General features: G+C 35.8%; 2 protein-coding genes across 3 annotated transcripts in view; both read left to right on the top strand.

Moving 5' to 3' along the window:
• The window catches only part of LOC107683564 (tRNA methyltransferase 10 homolog A-like), a 5,513-nt gene extending 3,648 nt beyond the window's left edge, over positions 1–1,865 (top strand). The window contains exons 7-8 of the mRNA XM_016479639.1: positions 1,470–1,575; positions 1,684–1,865. Of these exons, the coding sequence (XP_016335125.1) occupies positions 1,470–1,575; positions 1,684–1,865 (288 nt within the window). The remainder of the gene's footprint in view (positions 1–1,469; positions 1,576–1,683) is intronic.
• Positions 1,866–4,044: 2,179 nt separating this feature from the next.
• Positions 4,045–18,468, top strand: part of LOC107683506 (nectin-4-like) — a 21,530-nt gene continuing 7,106 nt past the window's right edge. Inside the window, exons 1-8 of one of the 2 annotated variants that reach the window (XM_016479561.1) lie at positions 4,045–4,578; positions 8,011–8,220; positions 8,847–9,014; positions 10,138–10,416; positions 12,923–13,040; positions 15,354–15,505; positions 15,870–16,029; positions 17,391–17,466. In XM_016479561.1, coding sequence (XP_016335047.1) covers positions 4,530–4,578; positions 8,011–8,220; positions 8,847–9,014; positions 10,138–10,416; positions 12,923–13,040; positions 15,354–15,505; positions 15,870–16,029; positions 17,391–17,466 — 1,212 coding nt within the window. In that variant the 5' untranslated portion in view covers positions 4,045–4,529. Of the gene's footprint in view, positions 4,579–8,007; positions 8,221–8,846; positions 9,015–10,137; positions 10,417–12,922; positions 13,041–15,353; positions 15,506–15,869; positions 16,030–17,390; positions 17,467–18,468 lie in introns of both variants that reach the window. The other variant, XM_016479560.1, reaches the window with a different exon arrangement.

Raw genomic sequence — 18,468 nt, 5'->3', positions numbered from 1 at the left:
CCTCACATACTGTTGATGCCGTGTCCGGCCGGAGCGATGATTCAAAAACATTAAAACCCATTACAAACAAGGCATCTGTTGCCTCCAGTGGGGACATAATTACTGATTATAATGACTTATACTGTCTTTTTACGCGCTGCGTAAACATAAAACCATTTCTGCATTTGTGATCAGAAGTGACAAACAACAAAAGCTACTCTACACTGCCCAAAATATGTTTGAGAGTCACCAACTCGATCTAAGATATAAAGCTGGAATGGCTAGCAGTAAATCTCTAGTTGAGGGGGCAAACACCCAGCTCTCACAGGAGAGGGGAGCTCGACCTACCGCATGTTCCAATGCTGGAACAGTAAGAAAGATAATGCTCAAAACTCACAATATGCAGAGCAGGAGGATTGGGAAGGCTCAGCCTCAGCTTCTTCGCCGTCCTCAGACATCTCCTGCTCTTACTGGGCCGAACCCAGCAGAGCACCGCCCCCCGGATCAAACGATGTTAAAGAAATAACATGATCCTCCAGCAGCTTACTCTCGTCCATAGCCGACGAGCGGCAGAGGGAAAACCCCTTTTTAAACTCATCAGCCGGATCCACCTGCGCCTATTTATACTATAGTCGCACCGGTAGTGACGTCATGGGCTGTCGCCGGCCAACGTGTTGTTGGTGTTTTTTCAATGTATGCTTCAGACACGGGTCACGACAAGGCGTTCCCCCCATAGCGACCCCTAGAGGACGCAGTTCGAAGTTCCCTTGAAAGGGAATTGAAATCGCATCATTTACCCCTTTAATATGTATTTTTTTAGGGGTAAATAAGGTACAAAGGTGTACCTTTTGTACCTTATGCTACTGCCTCAGTGACAGCTTTGTACCTTTTTTTCCTGAAAGTGTAGGTTGGTAAAAGGTCAGCATAATATTTACGTTCGAATCAAACCAAACTTGCATGCCCTGCTTGCAAGGAGATAAAGATTTTATTTTGAGATTAATATACATTTACATTTACATTTTACATTTAGTCATTTAGCAGACGCTTTTATCCAAAGCGACTTACAATTGGGGGATACATAAAGCGATTCTTCTTAAAGAGGCAAACAGACACAGGAAGTGGATGTAATACCAAGTTCTTAGACATTGTTCAAATAAGTACAAGCTAGAAAGAGAAGGAATAAATAAAGAGAGAGAATTTTTTTTTATTATTTTTTTTATTTTTTTTTATGATGAAGTCAAGTAGCTTCGAAAGAGATGAGTTTTCAGCTGTCGCTTGAAAATTGTCAGGGATTCAGCATTCCGGATAGGGGTGGGAAGATCGTTCCACCAGTCAGGAGTGGTGAACGAGAATGTTCTGGAAAGTGATTTTGAATATACTGAATATACACTGAATATACAGTGACACTTGCCATAAGCTTTTTGTTGTTGAGGTCATTAAAAGCTTCACCTAAGCTCTTGGTTTTGGGGAATTCAAATGCTTTATTACAGGGAATCACATTTGGTCGAGCCCAAGAGCTTGGCATTGCTCATGCTCAGCTTCCGCTGGGCAGTTTCGTCCAGATGAATAGCCACAAGGTGCTGGCCGTCAATCACGGTGAGATTCCCTCTCTCTAGATATCCATTCAAATGACACTTCCTCTATCATATACTACTTTTAAGTTTCCTAGTGGAAATGAACCAATCATTTCCCCCCTTGCCACAGTTTTTGAAATCATCCTAGCATTCCTGGAGAAACGAGACTGGCAGGAAGCTTTCTTTACCGTTCTGCCACAGAGGAAGGGAGCTGTGCCAGTGGGCCAGGAGAACAAGCTCGGAGAGGGCAATGATGAGGAAGACTCTGATGAAGACTCGGACACAGAACAGCCACAGCTTAGAGATATGTAACATTTAAGATGTTTAATGGTTTTGGAAATTTAAAAAAAAAAATTTCTGATGTTTTTTTTTTTATTTATTTAAAAATATATCAGTGTCAGATTTGAGATGCTTAATGCAAAGGTTTGGACTTGAAGGTGTTTTTGTTAAAACAAATTTCATGACAAAAAAAAAAATAATAAATGAGAAATTGCCCCTTTTTTTAGCCTTTTCCCTTTAAAAAACAACAAACAATAATGTATAGATTTTATACAAAAAAAAAAACAATTACAAAATTTCTTATTTTATAACAATGAGCTTTTTGTTCATTGTAAACGTATAATATTTGATCTGCTCATATTTTTATCCTGTAAATTTATACTGATGACTAAAGTGTATATTTGGTACATTCTTTGTTAAATCTCAGTGCTGTACTGAACGGTATTTAAAAAAAATGTCTAAGTAATGTTTTTCTTTTTCTTTGGACTAACTAAGAAACAGACTCTGCATATTAGCTGTTTTTGCTGTTCTGCCACAGTGGGATTTGTACTTGTGGGCCAAGAGAACAAGCTCGGACACGGCAAGACTCAGATGTAAGCCATCCAATCTCAGAAAAGAAAAAGACACAAAGGACCAATCAGAGAGCAAAATGGAGGTACATAAAACTCAGATTCCAGTAAGAGAGAAAACAGGACAAATCTTGATCTTGAGTAGTTTTGTAGTTTGTTGCTGTCGTGTTTTATTTTCAGGTTAATGAAATATCACTTGAGAGTTTGAGATGCTGAGGTTTTTTTTAAGCAAATTTGATGAGGAACTTTTCAGTCTCAGACATTTAGATCTTACTTTAGATCTTAATGCATATGAATGTAGTGATGGTCTACACACATATTGTATTTTACCTATTGTTAGTAATCTAATAATCTGCATAAAAAAAAAAGAAAAATTATATATTATATCAGCTAATAGACCTAAATATAGAAGACTTTAACATAGAACATACATAACAGTATGTTCAAATACTGATTATTGTAAATCATGCTAGAGCACATGTGTGTAAACGTTTCTGTTTTTGAAGTTTAACATTGTATTTGAAAAATACTCAAATAGTCCCCTAGATGTCACCTAGACACCTACACGCGATTTCATAAAAAAGTCAGATATTAGTTTGATTAAATGAAAAGAAAAATTTAAAGCCATTGATTTAATAGAAATGTCTCTTACTATTCTTGATTCCGTTCAATTTTATCTCTAAATATTTTCATAATATATATTGATTCATTTTTCAAAGGATTTTTTTCTTCCCTTTAAATATTTTAGTGTTTCAAAGTTCTTAATTGTTATGACAGTTTCACGATATTAGCACAGCATCACAGACTGATTTTATTAGTATTAAAGACCAAACATTAATAACATTTTGGGGACATTAAAAGCATCATAGGTTTATAAACAGAAATGCTAATCACAGAGAAGCTTTCCTCATCATGAATAACTGTGTTTTTCAGCTCAAAACCCTTGTTTGGAACACTATTCCGTTGAACTCGGTAAAAGTGCCTGGGGCTTTAACTGTTTTCAGGAGGGAGAACAGGTTTACGGTTTTTGGTGCTCCTTTTCCTTTAGGCCAAGAATGCAACCAGATACAGTAAGTCTGGCAGTTTATCCAGCAGAATCTTTTTGGATATTGGGAAACCTTTAACAGAACACCACTTTTATTGGAATGATGTCTGGTTACTGGACAGTTTAAGCAAATCACAAAGTTGGCTGTAGGACTTCTTTACATTTGAAAAGATATGTAAAATCTTGTTAAGGTTAATCAGTCAAGTGATGAACTATGTTCTGAAAGATCTTGTTTGAACCTAATAGGTAGGCTATACTTATTCGTTCTAAATTTGAGAAAATAAATTAAAACAAGATTCAATTACAAAATTCTTAGCGTTCAGTGTCTCTTTGATTTTATCCAGAGGTAATGGTAATCACAAGTTACTCTCACCTTTGTGTTTTCCACAAAAACATTATGGCAGAAAAAAAACTGTTAAAGTGAACTCGACCATTACAGATCTCAAACGATTAAGCAATTACAGAATATTAAACCAGTATCTAGATTGAATCATCAGATTGGGAAGAAACACCCGGATTAAAAACTGGAAAGTTGAGTAAAGCAGAGCGCGTAACAACATGTGCGCGACTGCGCAATGGAGAGCTGCCTTCTCCAACAGGTGTCTGTGAGAAATGTTCTTCTCTCAGAGCAGTTTCAACCCGAGCGTCGGAAGAATAATGGAAATACTTCGGTTTTTCTCAACATGTCGTAGCTCTTAAAATAAGACGAAAACAACATAAACTGGAGTCAAACTTTTGTGCGCACCCGTGAGGATTTACGCATGGAGAAACGTTCACTTTTTATGTATATAGTCCAAAAACATTCTGTTTCATTTTTTGTACTTCAAATGAATTAATCGATATATTGATTCTGAACGAAGAGTGATTTCGTTACTCTGCGCTGGATCTCCACCACCTGCTCTTCACATATGGGAGTCTCCTGATCTCCAACATCTCCCGACTGACATCGGTGATCGATTGGATTGATTGGGAAGACAACTAGCCCTTGAGATGGACACAGTTTTCATATATTAATAATGACCATCGCATTGAGATCGCCAAACTGAAAACTTGGGCTCAGCTGAAAGTCTGAACTGGTGGACGATGAAGACAGTTTCATATATTCTTGCTGCGTTGATCATCTGGAACTCAGGTGAGCCATTTTATATATCATAAGTACATTGCGAGTGCAATTGGAAACATTTGAAAACGTGTTGCAGGATTTGGGGTTAAAGGTTTAGGAAAAGAGCTTCACAACACGTTTACGGTTGTCTGATATTACAGGAAGAACTGGTTCTGATGACAAACTGCGAATGTGATTCAGTGTGACAGACAGACGCTCCCTGCTCACGCGCACACACACTGTCTTATGCGTCTTAAGGAGTGTTTTATGGGTTGATGAAGCTGTGAGAATAAGGGTGTGATGGATTTGAGGGTTTGGTCAACGTTACATACATTTTTGAGTGTTTTTGCTGGCGTATGAGCTATTCATAAAGTTGTGTGTTAATGCAGGGTCAGTGGGTCTGAGTACATGATATAACGTAATTTATATACATTATGACATTTTGCTGTAGCCTATTAACATCCTCTGCTGGTCCTAGAACATCATTCCTACTCCGATATTAGAGTTTAGGGTCAGGTTTAAGGTTATGGCCTTGAACAACAATCCAGTCAAGTTATTTTGAGATTTGAGACTGATATTGTTTTTAATGACCATTATTGTAGGTTTTAATCATTGTATGGTGCTTAAAGTTCAGTTTCTCCAGACAAGCAGTCTTATTACTGTTAACAGATTATGACCAATTTCCAACCCTGGAAATATATTGAACTGCAAAAAATGAACATAATGTATTTCTAGTTCATAGATAAGATTTGAGACTGATATAGTTTTTTTCTGATCATTTTGGTTATTATTTTCTGGGGACAATCTGTTTTTAATTGTTTTATTTCTACTTTTTGACACCAGAATGACTAAATTGTCATTATAGCCTATATACAACAATACAAACAAACTGTATTGTTGTTGTTTTTAAGCTGTAAAGATAAAAATAAAACTAATTATCCCCCCCCCCCCAAAAAAAAATAGGCCTAAATTATTACCAGCAAATACTGTTGTTATTTCTGATTAAAAATTACATTTGTGAGTAAAAAATTTTTCAAAAGTGTATAAAATGAAAGCAGTGATTACATATTAATTAGAAAAGTGTCCATATTAGTAAAAATATTAGTCAAACCAATTAAGTCCATTTTTGCCCCCTGATTTTAGTGGTAGGGTTAGGCAAAAAATGGCAGTCCTTAAGGATGTTGACTCAGGAACTTGTCACACTGGGATAAATCATGTTGTGTGGCACAGTGACAGAGGATCTATGCCAGAAATCTTGTCAACAAGATTATGTCCAAGAGGCTTGTCATTACGGTTCATTGATGTCATTCGTAGTCTTTGCAAACTGGACAATTGCCTGCCGCGGCCTAATAGTCAAGGATCTGGGTTACTGACATAAAGTTCAAAGCACTTGAAATGTGTTTAACACTCGGTTTCTCCAGGCAGAGAGTCCCATTAAGTGTACAGTTAATTTATGACTGATTTCTGCAGCTTACTTCTTACTGCAAATAACAATAAACAAAACATATCTTATTCATATGTGAGCCTAATCAACTTAAAGTATGCAATAGTTGTCTGTACTTTTGCGTTGGCGTATTTTTTATAATGTATTATAATTGTGCTTGAAATTGCAAATTACATATTGCATTTTACTTATATAATTTATATTTTTATTTTATATTATTATTATTATTTTAATAAAATATATATTATTCATTTTTTGTATTTAAAAGTAAATGTAATAGTTCAGCTTATATTCACTCAACTTTGCATGCATGCACTTTGTATTTGAATGTTTGCTTAATGCTCGTCTGTCTCCCAAAAGTAATTAGCCCTGAGACACATAACGAGTTGAGCAGCATATCTAACTCTCGTCCACAAACGCTCTTCCAGACACCTGTTTGTCTCTCACCCCTCTTCCTTTCTATTATTTTGTTATCCATATCTATTCCCATGTCTGCTTTGCCTCTCTGTTCTCTGTGCCAGTTCAATAGTGATGAAAAATGAAAGGTTCATGTTACCACCGTACTGAATGTAACAGATGACCTCAGCCAGCGTGGTCCAAATTTTCTTTTACTGCAGGTATATTTCTCTTAAAGGTGCTATTTCTATTTTTTTTAAAGCACTGCTTGAACCGCCTTGGCCTGTATGATATATATTCATGGGATGGCCTAGAATTTATTTATTTTTTTTTTGGTCTGGCCCGTTAACTTATGGCCACATCAGTTTGTGATGCCATAGCTATGAGCGCTACAAGGAACTTACTGTGCTGAATTTTTCCCAACACTAAATGCAAAATACATTGTAAAAAAAATAATAATATGCAATAGTGTAATAGTGCAAGTAGTTTTAATAGTGCTACATAGTTTTACAATTGCACGACTAATTCGGTGATGTTGTTTTAGATGTTAAAAGTTAAAGTTGCTGAGTGCTGACCCTCAGGCCGCCCAAGATGTTGATGAGTTTGTTTCTTCATTGGAACAGAGAAATTTAGCTTTACATCACTTGCTCCCCAATGGATTCTCTGCAGTGAATGGGTGCCGTCAGAATGAGAGTCCAAACAGCTGATATATAATCCACACGACGATGTCTTGTGAAGTGAAAAGCAGCATGTTTCTGAAAAACAAATCCATCATTAAACAGTCACTTCTGATCAAAATTAAGTCCATAATAACACTTCCTTCAGGGAAAATGTCAATCCCCTTATCAAAATCCACCAACATTTTTGTTTTAGAACACCAACATTAGTTTAGAACTGTTTCGGAATCTTTTTGCTTGTAAACAGATCTTGATCTGTGCATATTTCACTTCTGATTCAGATGAGATGACTTAATTGAGGAAAGTAATATTATGGATAGAGGAATCATATTTTAGCTGAAAGCAATGGTTTGATGTTCAAACATTGTAATGATGAATTTTGATGAAACACGCAGCTTTTCAACTTCACAAGACATTAATTGATGGACTGTAGTCGTGTGGATTACTTGTGGATTATATATCAGCTGTTTGGACTCTCATTCTGACGGCACCCATTCACTGCAGAGAATCCATTGGTGAGCAAGTGATGTAAAGCTGAATTTCTCCAAACCTGTTCCGATGATGAAACAAACTCATCTACATCTTGGATTGCCCATGGTTGACTAAATTGTCAGCAAATGTTTCTTTTTGGGTGAACTATTCCTTTAATAACACTTAATAAAGGAAACTGAGCTAATACTTAAGAAATAATTACATATATAGTATGATGATACATAATATAAAATATTACATAGTATAACTACTCCTACTCATCCACCAATTATTTTTATAGTTTATAGTTGCAACATTAATACATGTGATTTCTGATTTTATAAACAACTTCCAACAGAGTTCATCCAATAGAATTTATTTATGTTATCATATTGCTGTTTAAAAAAGCATCTCAAGTGGCTTATTACTTTATTTGATTAAAACCATTATCTCTCTTTTTGTGTCTTTCAGCAGCCTGTGTAAGTGGAGAACAAGAACATTTTCTAGAGCCCTCTGAGTCCCCCTGGACTCTGCAGTCTTTGGCAGAGGAGGAAACGCGTTTACCCTGTCGATTCAATGTATCGAACAGTGAGATTAAGGTGGTGCAGGTGATGTGGATTCGAGAAAACTCAAATGGAGGTGAAGAACAGATTATCACTGCTCATTTCAGTGAAGGCCAGACAGGTAAAACTAACTTTTTTCTTTGTCTGTTACTTCACAGATATCAAAACTTAAACTGTTACACATTTTTTAGAATGTAATTATTATATTCTTTCATTTTACTAATATTGTTATCACCAAAGAAAAATGATTTTTTTCCATTTCTTTGTAATTATTTTGAAGTTGAATCACAATTGCTGAGTGCGAATAGTTTCAAACTAAATCATATACCATTTTTTTTCACTGTGGACTTCTCTAGCTATAACAATATCCTCTATAGGCAGCTCTGAGTCATTTCAAAAATGTTACCAGCTCTGCGGGGTTTAATCTGATTTTTGGCTGTTCCTTGAATCTGGTTCTGTAACTATACTTGTATTGTACTTGTGCTTTCGGTTCTGTACTCATTTTGCATTCATTTTACACTGAATCATTAAGCAGATGTTTATTTTTCAGTTCACTTTTGTAAAAAGAACTTTTCATAAAGGAGCCATTACTGCAGAATCTTTAATATTTCCTCTTCATTTTCATTTCTTTTGAGATGATACGTTTTGTTGTTTGCATCATTCCTTTTTTGTATGCTTCACAAAAATGGTCAGAAACCAAATCTTACTGTCACATGTCACATTTCATTCTGTTTCTCTCTCTCGCAGAAAGCCCTGCATACACAGGGCGTGCTCGATTCGCAACCAGCGACCCAATAGCAGACTCTGCTCTGATTCTCATGGGCACACGTTCTGCAGATGAGGGCAAATACATCTGCAAAATCGCCACCTTCCCCGCTGGAAACTTTGAGACAGAGATTTTGGTCACAGTGTGGAGTGAGTACATTAATCGTGGCTACATGGGCAAACAGAAGACGGCAAACTTTTGTCATACAAAACTCTGTGACTGTTCATATTTTATATTTTAGCACATTGGAAGATCAGCATAAACCACTTTTGATTTTCAGGATACACTCTGGTCGAGATTGTATCTGATTTTGGTCAAGAACTGCCAACTTAAACAGGAAAAGGTTGTCTGGCTAAAACCTGCCCACAGACTGCTGTGAAACCACCAGTCTCTTAACTCTAAAGAAACTTTGCGTTCGCTCACAAAACTTTTGTCAGAAAGTATTATTTCAGTGCTTTTGCAAGCGAATGAGAAGTTTCTTGTGGAAATGCTGCGATGCAAAAAAAAAAAAAGTTTCTTAAAAATTACTTTCTCCCATTTTTTGCGAATTTTGCGAGTGAATGAAAAATATTTTATGAGACAATGCAAAAGCAATAAAATGCAAAATGTAATTTTTCCTTCAATATCATATTTTTTTCCATCACCATGTAGACAATGCAAAAGCAATAAAATGCAAAATGTAATTTTTCCTTCAATATCGTATTTTTTCCATCACCATGCCCCTTAGGGGCTTCGTAGTGATTGGAGTTAAAATCAGCAGAGTTTTTTTGAGTCTTATGTATATGACTCTGCAGCAGTTAGCGATAAAACCCTCAGTGATACAGGACAAGCATAACGTAAGCCTTTGATTTTTTTTAACATTACCATTGTCGTTGCATTCAGCGTCCCATTCATGTACAGAGAAAACCCGTTAACCACAAAGCTACCACTGCTATGATGCATACAGTTATTGTTCTCAGAATAACACACAAGCATTGTCTGCGTCAATGGGAGTGATGATGGACGTATTTACCTGACAGTGTTCATTGTTGCTGCAATTACAAGATCATATAATAGCTGCTGCTTTCTCCTTCAGAAGTATTGTTTATGGTTGTTTTCAAGCAGACTGTTAGAAACAGGAAAGCAAACTGGGAAGTCTCACTTTAGAACATTTCATAAATTAGACACTGGTAAAATATCTAAAAGTTTGTTTTAAAATACTGTCAGTACTTCATTGTAAAATTTAAATCCTATTTATCATGTTTATTATGTATTTGTCATTTCATTTCACAGTTAAACCCATTACGTCCCTGCAGCCGTTCGTCCTGGTTGAGGGCCAGTCATTCCGTTCGGCCGCTATATGCCGTTCGGTGGCTAAGCCGATGGCAGGCCTCTCCTGGGACACGGAGCTTGCGGGTCAGAGTCAGAACCGTAGCTCAGATGGTGATGTGGCCTCCATCCAGTTTTCTCTCCACCCTCTCCGTAACATGAACGGGCAGAAGCTGGACTGTCTGGTCTGGCATCCATCGCAAAAAGGCCCAGTGAGGTTCTCCAATAACCTTGTAGTACACTGTGAGTCCTGATCTCTTAACACTTATTATAAATATATATCAGAAGTGTCTGGGTCATAATATGTGACATTCCTTTCCCCTTGAATTCTTATTACTATAAAGAAAAAATGTAACACTAATAAAAATCATCCCGTTCAAATTGTCATTCATTGAATTCAGTACAATGAATACTTTCATTTATACTTATAAATGTACTTTAAAAATGCAATGTCTTTAATAATATATAATAAAAAAAATCAATTATAGTGCTTTATAATGACACTATAAGTAGTAGTAGTATTTAGTAGTTTTTCACTACTAAAAACTGGGGCGAGGAGGAATTATATCCTTAATTATGTGCTTAATTATCATTTATCACTTATTCAAAATATATTTTCTTATTTCGTACATTATAAAAAAAAAATGCTGGGTTAAAAACAACCATTTCTGGCTTATTTGGCCACCCAATTATTGGACAGAACACGTGCTGGGTTATTATATCGGGTTGGGTTAAATTATGTTTGACCCAAATGCTGGGTTGTTTCATTTAACTCAACTATTGTTACAAATTACTGGGTTGGAAATTAGAAATCACACCCAGAATTACTAGAGACAACAGTAATAATTAAAAGGTGAACATTTATTAATAAGCAAGAACACCCATGGACAAAATTATAAGACAAATTGACAAAAATGCAACATTTAAAAGTAACCTCAGGCCACTGCCTCATGTTTAACTTGTAGCTGAAAGATGTGACTGATTCCATAACCTGCCCATAAACAAACAGTACTGAGACTGGAGAACATATCTTAACATCAAAATGAATTAAATTCAGTATTATAATGAATAAAATCTGTTTGTTATATCTCATCAAATCATTTACAGCGCAGTAAAGACTTCATAGATGAAATAAAACATATACACACCTTTATTTGACTGAAGAAGTGCACCAATTAGGCGGCACTGAAAACCGCTTTTTCCTAAAGACGATGCAAACAACATTGTTTCATTGGAAGGAGGGGGAGGGGTGTATATTTTCAGCTGTCAGTGAGATTGTCCCAGCCACAAACTCAACGTCTGGGTAACACAAAAACTACCCTACACTGGGAAAAAAACTACCCAACAGGCTCAACCTTGTGGTTGGGTAGAAAAAATAACCAAGCATTTTTTAGAATGTAGTGTTACAGACATTTCTTAAATTGTTTATCAAGTTTCCGCGAGTACTTTTTATTGGGCAAAGAATCATTAGTGCTATAGTTAATCTATAATTAATTTGGGCACTTCTTAAGAATTATTTTGATGTCTCTTGATGTCAAACCACTTGCCAGGTTATAAACACAAGCTGTCAATGTGCTTTCTCTTCAGAAGAATTTTTAATGTTGTCCTTACTGCAGTATGATTGATGTACTATTGCGCCACAAGTTTTATATGTCACTGCCTGGATTTGACTCAGAATGATTGTGAATTTCAAATCTAGAAATCATGAAAACAATTGTGAATTTTATAATGTAAATGTAAAACACCTTTCCTGTTTACTCTGCTTGCGAAATTTGAATATGATTAAACTGTTGTTTCTCCTACATACTGTATGTAACTTCCCTCAGATGTGTTATGACATGTGGACATCTGTTTATTGTCTTAATCGATACTATGACTACATTGTTTCTCTCTGATTCATCACTACTGCTGCGGTCATAATGTCTTTGCTTTGGTTGATTGTAGGAAAATTTAAAGCAATAGTTCTCTCAGAATGAAAATTCAGGCATTATTTAGTCACCTTTGTGTGTTTAGAAACCCATTTGACGTGTCTACTTCTGTGGAACTCAAATGGAAAAAATCTCAAGAATATCCTGGTTGTTCTTCTTGTTTTCCCCCAATTCGGTTACAATGAATAAGAACTGGAGCTTTCGAAAATCAAACGGGATGCAAAAACACCATAAACCAAATAGTTGAAAGTCTGAAACCATATAGTTTTGTGTAAAGAATAGCCTTAAATCTTTCATCTATAATAAACAAAGAGTTAACAATGTCTGAAAATGTGCTTTTGAGTCTGAACTTTTCAATGAATCCATTCATTCGGTTCACAGAATAAATCTGAATGATTCATTCACAAATCAGACAGATCTGGTCTCAATGATCTGCAACAGTTACATTTATATATGCACCATTTTATAATATTTTATGGTGGTTTTGCATAATTTTTAAAGCTTGAAAGCCCCAGTCCTCATTCTATATGACTGCATTGAAAAACAACAACCAGTACATAATTTCAATGCATCTGCTTTTGTGTTCTACAAGGGAAAGAAAGTCATATGGGTTTAATTCAGTTGCACAACATTTTATTAATTCAAACATATGCATGTCTCATAATGCCAATATTAGAGTTTGTACTGTGTCAACAAAAGGATCAGGTGAACATATTGGTCAAACAGGAAGTTCATCACAAGTTCAAACAAGAGGCTGAAAAGTGAATTAGACATGCCTAATTGTAAAATCTTTTCATTTGTGTGTTCTTGTGTACATACAGACCCTCCGAATGCATTGATATCTGGCTATGATGACAACTGGTATGCTGAAATGCAAGAAGCTACGCTGCAGTGCAGTGGTCAAGGAAATCCAGAACCTCAGAGATTCAACTGGACGAGGTAAAACTCTGTCTACCTGCATCTCTCGATTTGTTTGTTTGTTCATCTTCCTGTAAGCCTGTCTTGTCAGTTTCATTCCGTTTCGGTTGGCTTCTCTATCAGCATGCCAGAGTAATCTCTAGGTGTGGACAAGAAGGTTGTGGCCTAAATTCATGAGTGAATTTTTAATCTACTCTATCAGATAGAAGTAATACTGACACTGAGAGGTCATTGAAATACACGACAGTTGTTTTTGCATTTGTGAACAATAATTAGTCACAGTCACACACCTATTTTTCGGCATTTTTCAGTACGAGTGACTAAGGGGGTGTGTAGACATGGACATTTAGATGATCACGCAATTCCTGAGACAAACATTCTCTGGTTTTCTCCTCCTCTCTGCCTCGAGTGGGGAAACCTGTTCTCTGGCTGCTCGGTGTGAATGCAAAGTAAATGAAGTAACTGTGGCCTGGTGTCGTGTTGCAACTTGCGCAGCAAACAGACAGAGTGCCTTTTCACACGGAGGGAGAGAGTGGGGGATGAGAAATGGCTGGTGAGGGGAGATGAGTAGGTTTATGATGATGGTGTCAGGAGAATTCGCCTGCGCGCTTATGTGTGTCATCGGATGAGTCTTACCACTGTCCTCATGCAAATTGCGCCATGCTGTATGAAAAACATGTAACTTATAGTTCCTGGTATAAGCTGTGGACAAAGTTCTTATTGTCTACGGAAACACTGAGTGGGCCTATTTGTGGTTTTAGCTAAATAAATAGGCTTATCAGCTTTTAAAAAGGGGGAGAAATGCACTTGGCAGCCCCGTTCACACCAAGAACGATAACTATAATGATAACGATATTAGCGTCCACACCAGCGAACGATATCGTCTGTTTATTCTAAGCGCACATGCGTCTGCCTCTTTAAATTCTCGAGCACATTACAGCAGGATGGATTCTGATTGGCTGTCAATTTTTTTATCATTCATCAGCTGGAGAAAAATCGTTTTGAAAGTGATATTCCAACGATATCGTTTCTCTTTGTCTTTATCATTATAATTGTGGTGTGGACTCTACTATTCTTTAATATTGAGAACGATTTTTAGAACTATATCTTTATCGTTATAGCACGATGCAAGTTAAACAAAACAAAGCACCTACCTAGACTACATTAAATTCTGAGTTTTTGTTGTGCTGTCACTTGATGTTAAAAAAACTGGATCTTGATGTAAAACCAATTGAGAACTACTTCTTTAAAGCACTGTACGAATTTTTTTTATTTTTTAAACGATACTATTCTGACTGTATTATGGACAAAAAAATGTTTTGTGATAAAATCACTGATGAACTGAAAGTAATACAGACCAGGGATATTTTAAGTTGGTATTCATGAAATAATTAGTCAAAAATACATTTTTATGTACAGATCCCTTCAGTATAGATTCAGTTGTTTTCACAGTACGCTTAGAAAGTTTGGGGTCAGTTGAAAAATGAATATTTTTATTCAGCAAGGACACATTTTATTGACCAAAAGTGACAGTAAAGACATTTGTAATGTTCTGAAATATTTCTGTTTCGAATAAATGCTGTTCTTTTGACATTTCAATTCAAAGTACCCTGAAAAAATGCGTCATGGCTTCCACAAAAATATTAAGCAGCACAACTGTTTTCAACATTGATAATAAGAAATGTTTTTTTTTTGAGCAGCGAACCAGCATATTGGAATGATAGAAGGATCATATGTGGACCACAAAACCAGTCATAAGGGTCGATTTTTTGAAATTGAGATTTATACATTATCTGAAAGCTGAATAAATAAGCTTTTTCATTGATGTATGGTTTGTTAGGATAGGACAATATTTGGTCGAGATACAACTATTTGAAAATCTGGAATCTGAGAGTGCAAAAATCCAAATATTGAGAAAATCGCCTTTAAAGTTGTCCATATTAAGCTCTTAGCAATGCATATTACTAATCAAAAATTAAGTTTTAATATATTTACAGTAGGAAATTTACGAAATATCTTCATGGAACATGATGTTTACTTAATATCCTAATTATTTTTGGCATAAAAGAAAAATCGATAATTTTGACCCATACAATGTATTTTTGCTATTGCTACAAATATACCCCAGCGATTTAAGACTGGTTTTGTGGTCCAGGGTCACATATTAGAATGATTTCTGAAGGACCATGTTCTGGTATCAAGGACAAGTCAATATTCTGTAAATAATTAAGCATAAATCATTGGTTATGTGAAGAATCCTAGACTGTAGATTCTGTTGTTTACAATGTTCTGTTTTTGATTGAGGGATTAAATCATATTTTGTTTTTCACACAGGAAAGATGAAGCTCTACCAGAGGGTGTGACTGTGGAAGGAGGCACGCTGCGCTTTTCCAGGCCCCTGAGCTTGACAGATCAAGGAGTTTATGTCTGCACCACCACCAATGAGGTGGGATCTGGAAAAGCTGAGATTCGAATAAATATATCAGGTGTGTATCCCACTGGAAACCCTTCACTCATGTTAAAGTGCAGTGCACAGTGCTGTCATCTAGTGAAAATAATATGCAACTGCATATCTCATAATCCAGCAAATTGAAAGAATAATTCATCCAAAAATGAAGATTCTGTCACCATTTACTCACCCTCATGTCATTCCAAACCTGCATGATATTTTTTTCTATCTGTGGAATGTAAAAGGAGATGTTAGACAGAATGTGCAACCTTTTCCATAAAGTCATTCTCTAAAAGAACAAAAGCACCATAAAGAAGTCTGACTCATTCACAAAAAAGATGACAGGACTCTTGTAATTGAATACAATTGTAATTGAATGCTTTGTTGCATGTTTCTTTCAGAGTCGTCTCCGAGAAACGCATTAGTGAACTACTTGATGATGATTATTATTGCTGGTGTTGCTGCAGTGATTGTTCTCACTCTTATCATAGTGATAATTTCAGTAAACCGCTACTATAAGCGCAAAAATCAACAACTGGCTATAGAGCTGGTTGCAAAAAAGTAAGAAAATTTGTCTTTCTTTCTGAACATAGAATAATTTACATGACTGGTCTGATTTTGAGAATTTGTGTACTGCACACCTGTACTTCAGTCTGTGTCTGTCTCACCCTCTTTGTAAGGGAGGAAATCAGCACTCTATCGAGTGAGAAAATCGCCTTTAAAGTTGTCCATATTAAGCTCTTAGCAATGCATATTACTAATCAAAAATTAAGTTTTAATATATTTACAGTAGGAAATTTACGAAATATCTTCATGGAACATGATGTTTACTTAATATCCTAATTATTTTTGGCATAAAAGAAAAATCGATAATTTTGACCCATACAATGTATTTTTGCTATTGCTACAAATATACCCCAGCGATTTAAGACTGGTTTTGTGGTCCAGGGTCACATATTAGAATGATTTCTGAAGGACCATGTTCTGGTATCAAGGACAAGTCAATATTCTGTAAATAATTAAGCATAAATCATTGGTTATGTGAAGAATCCTAGACTGTAGATTCTGTTGTTTACAATGTTCTGTTTTTGATTGAGGGATTAAATCATATTTTGTTTTTCACACAGGAAAGATGAAGCTCTACCAGAGGGTGTGACTGTGGAAGGAGGCACGCTGCGCTTTTCCAGGCCCCTGAGCTTGACAGATCAAGGAGTTTATGTCTGCACCACCACCAATGAGGTGGGATCTGGAAAAGCTGAGATTCGAATAAATATATCAGGTGTGTATCCCACTGGAAACCCTTCACTCATGTTAAAGTGCAGTGCACAGTGCTGTCATCTAGTGAAAATAATATGCAACTGCATATCTCATAATCCAGCAAATTGAAAGAATAATTCATCCAAAAATGAAGATTCTGTCACCATTTACTCACCCTCATGTCATTCCAAACCTGCATGATATTTTTTTCTATCTGTGGAATGTAAAAGGAGATGTTAGACAGAATGTGCAACCTTTTCCATAAAGTCATTCTCTAAAAGAACAAAAGCACCATAAAGAAGTCTGACTCATTCACAAAAAAGATGACAGGACTCTTGTAATTGAATACAATTGTAATTGAATGCTTTGTTGCATGTTTCTTTCAGAGTCGTCTCCGAGAAACGCATTAGTGAACTACTTGATGATGATTATTATTGCTGGTGTTGCTGCAGTGATTGTTCTCACTCTTATCATAGTGATAATTTCAGTAAACCGCTACTATAAGCGCAAAAATCAACAACTGGCTATAGAGCTGGTTGCAAAAAAGTAAGAAAATTTGTCTTTCTTTCTGAACATAGAATAATTTACATGACTGGTCTGATTTTGAGAATTTGTGTACTGCACACCTGTACTTCAGTCTGTGTCTGTCTCACCCTCTTTGTAAGGGAGGAAATCAGCACTCTATCGAGACAAGCCTCAATTAGGAGAGTCAACTCAGGAAGCACAGACAACAGATACTCGGTAAAAATACATATATACACATATATATGTGAAATATTTTGGAAGTTTAATATAAGTGTTTTTTATTTTAATATGTTTTAAAATGTAATTTATTCCTTGATGGCAAAGCGGAATTTTCAGCATCATTACTCCAGTCTTCAGTGTCACATGATCCTTTAGAAATCATTCCGATATGCTGGTTTGCTGCTCAAGAAACATTTCTCATTCTAATCAATGTTGAAAATAGATTTGCTGCTTAATATTTTTGTGGAAACTGTGATACTTTTTTCAGGATTCTTTGATGAATATAACATTCAAAAGAACAGAATTTATTTGATATAGAATTTTCTTGTAACATTATAAATGTCTTTACGGTCTGACTAAAAGTATTACTTCAAAACATAAAAATCTTACTGACGCCAAATGGTATGGTAGTGAATGATATGTATGAGTATATTCTGAATATATACTGTTTTATCATTTCAAACGTTATAATCTTCCTTTTATTAAATGTTTTATTTGACAATTTTAGTGTTTTATTTTTTTATTTACTTTTTTTGATTTACTGCTTGTACCTTGTATCTTGGTAATTGACATTCATAATTTTTTTTTTTTTTGCATATGGATTAAAGAGATAGTTCACCCAAAAAATAAAATTTGATGTTTATCTGCTTACCCCCAGGGCATCCAAGATGTAGGTGACTTTGTTTCTTCAGTAGAACACAAACAGAGATTTTTAACTCAAACCGTTGCAGTCTGTCAGTCATATAATGGAAGTGGATGGGAATCACGGCTTTGAGAGTCAAAAAAACATACACAAGCAAAACCAAATTAAACCCTGCGGCTCGTGACGATACATTGATGTGTAAAGACACGAAACGATCGGTCTGTGCAAGAAACTGAACAGTATTTCTATCATTTTTTACCTCTGATTTACTGCAATGTCCGAACTGTCCTGAGCGCGTCTTCTTCTTCTTCTTGCTTTACAGCGGATCGCAGACTTATAAGTGCATTACCGCCACC

The sequence above is a fragment of the Sinocyclocheilus anshuiensis genome, unplaced genomic scaffold, assembly GCF_001515605.1.
Source record: "Sinocyclocheilus anshuiensis isolate Anshui unplaced genomic scaffold, SAMN03320099.WGS_v1.1 scaffold874, whole genome shotgun sequence".
Taxonomy (NCBI): Eukaryota; Metazoa; Chordata; class Actinopteri; order Cypriniformes; family Cyprinidae; genus Sinocyclocheilus; species Sinocyclocheilus anshuiensis.
The sequence above is the reverse complement of the archived record's forward strand: the minus strand, read 5'-3'. Positions and strand labels throughout refer to the sequence as shown.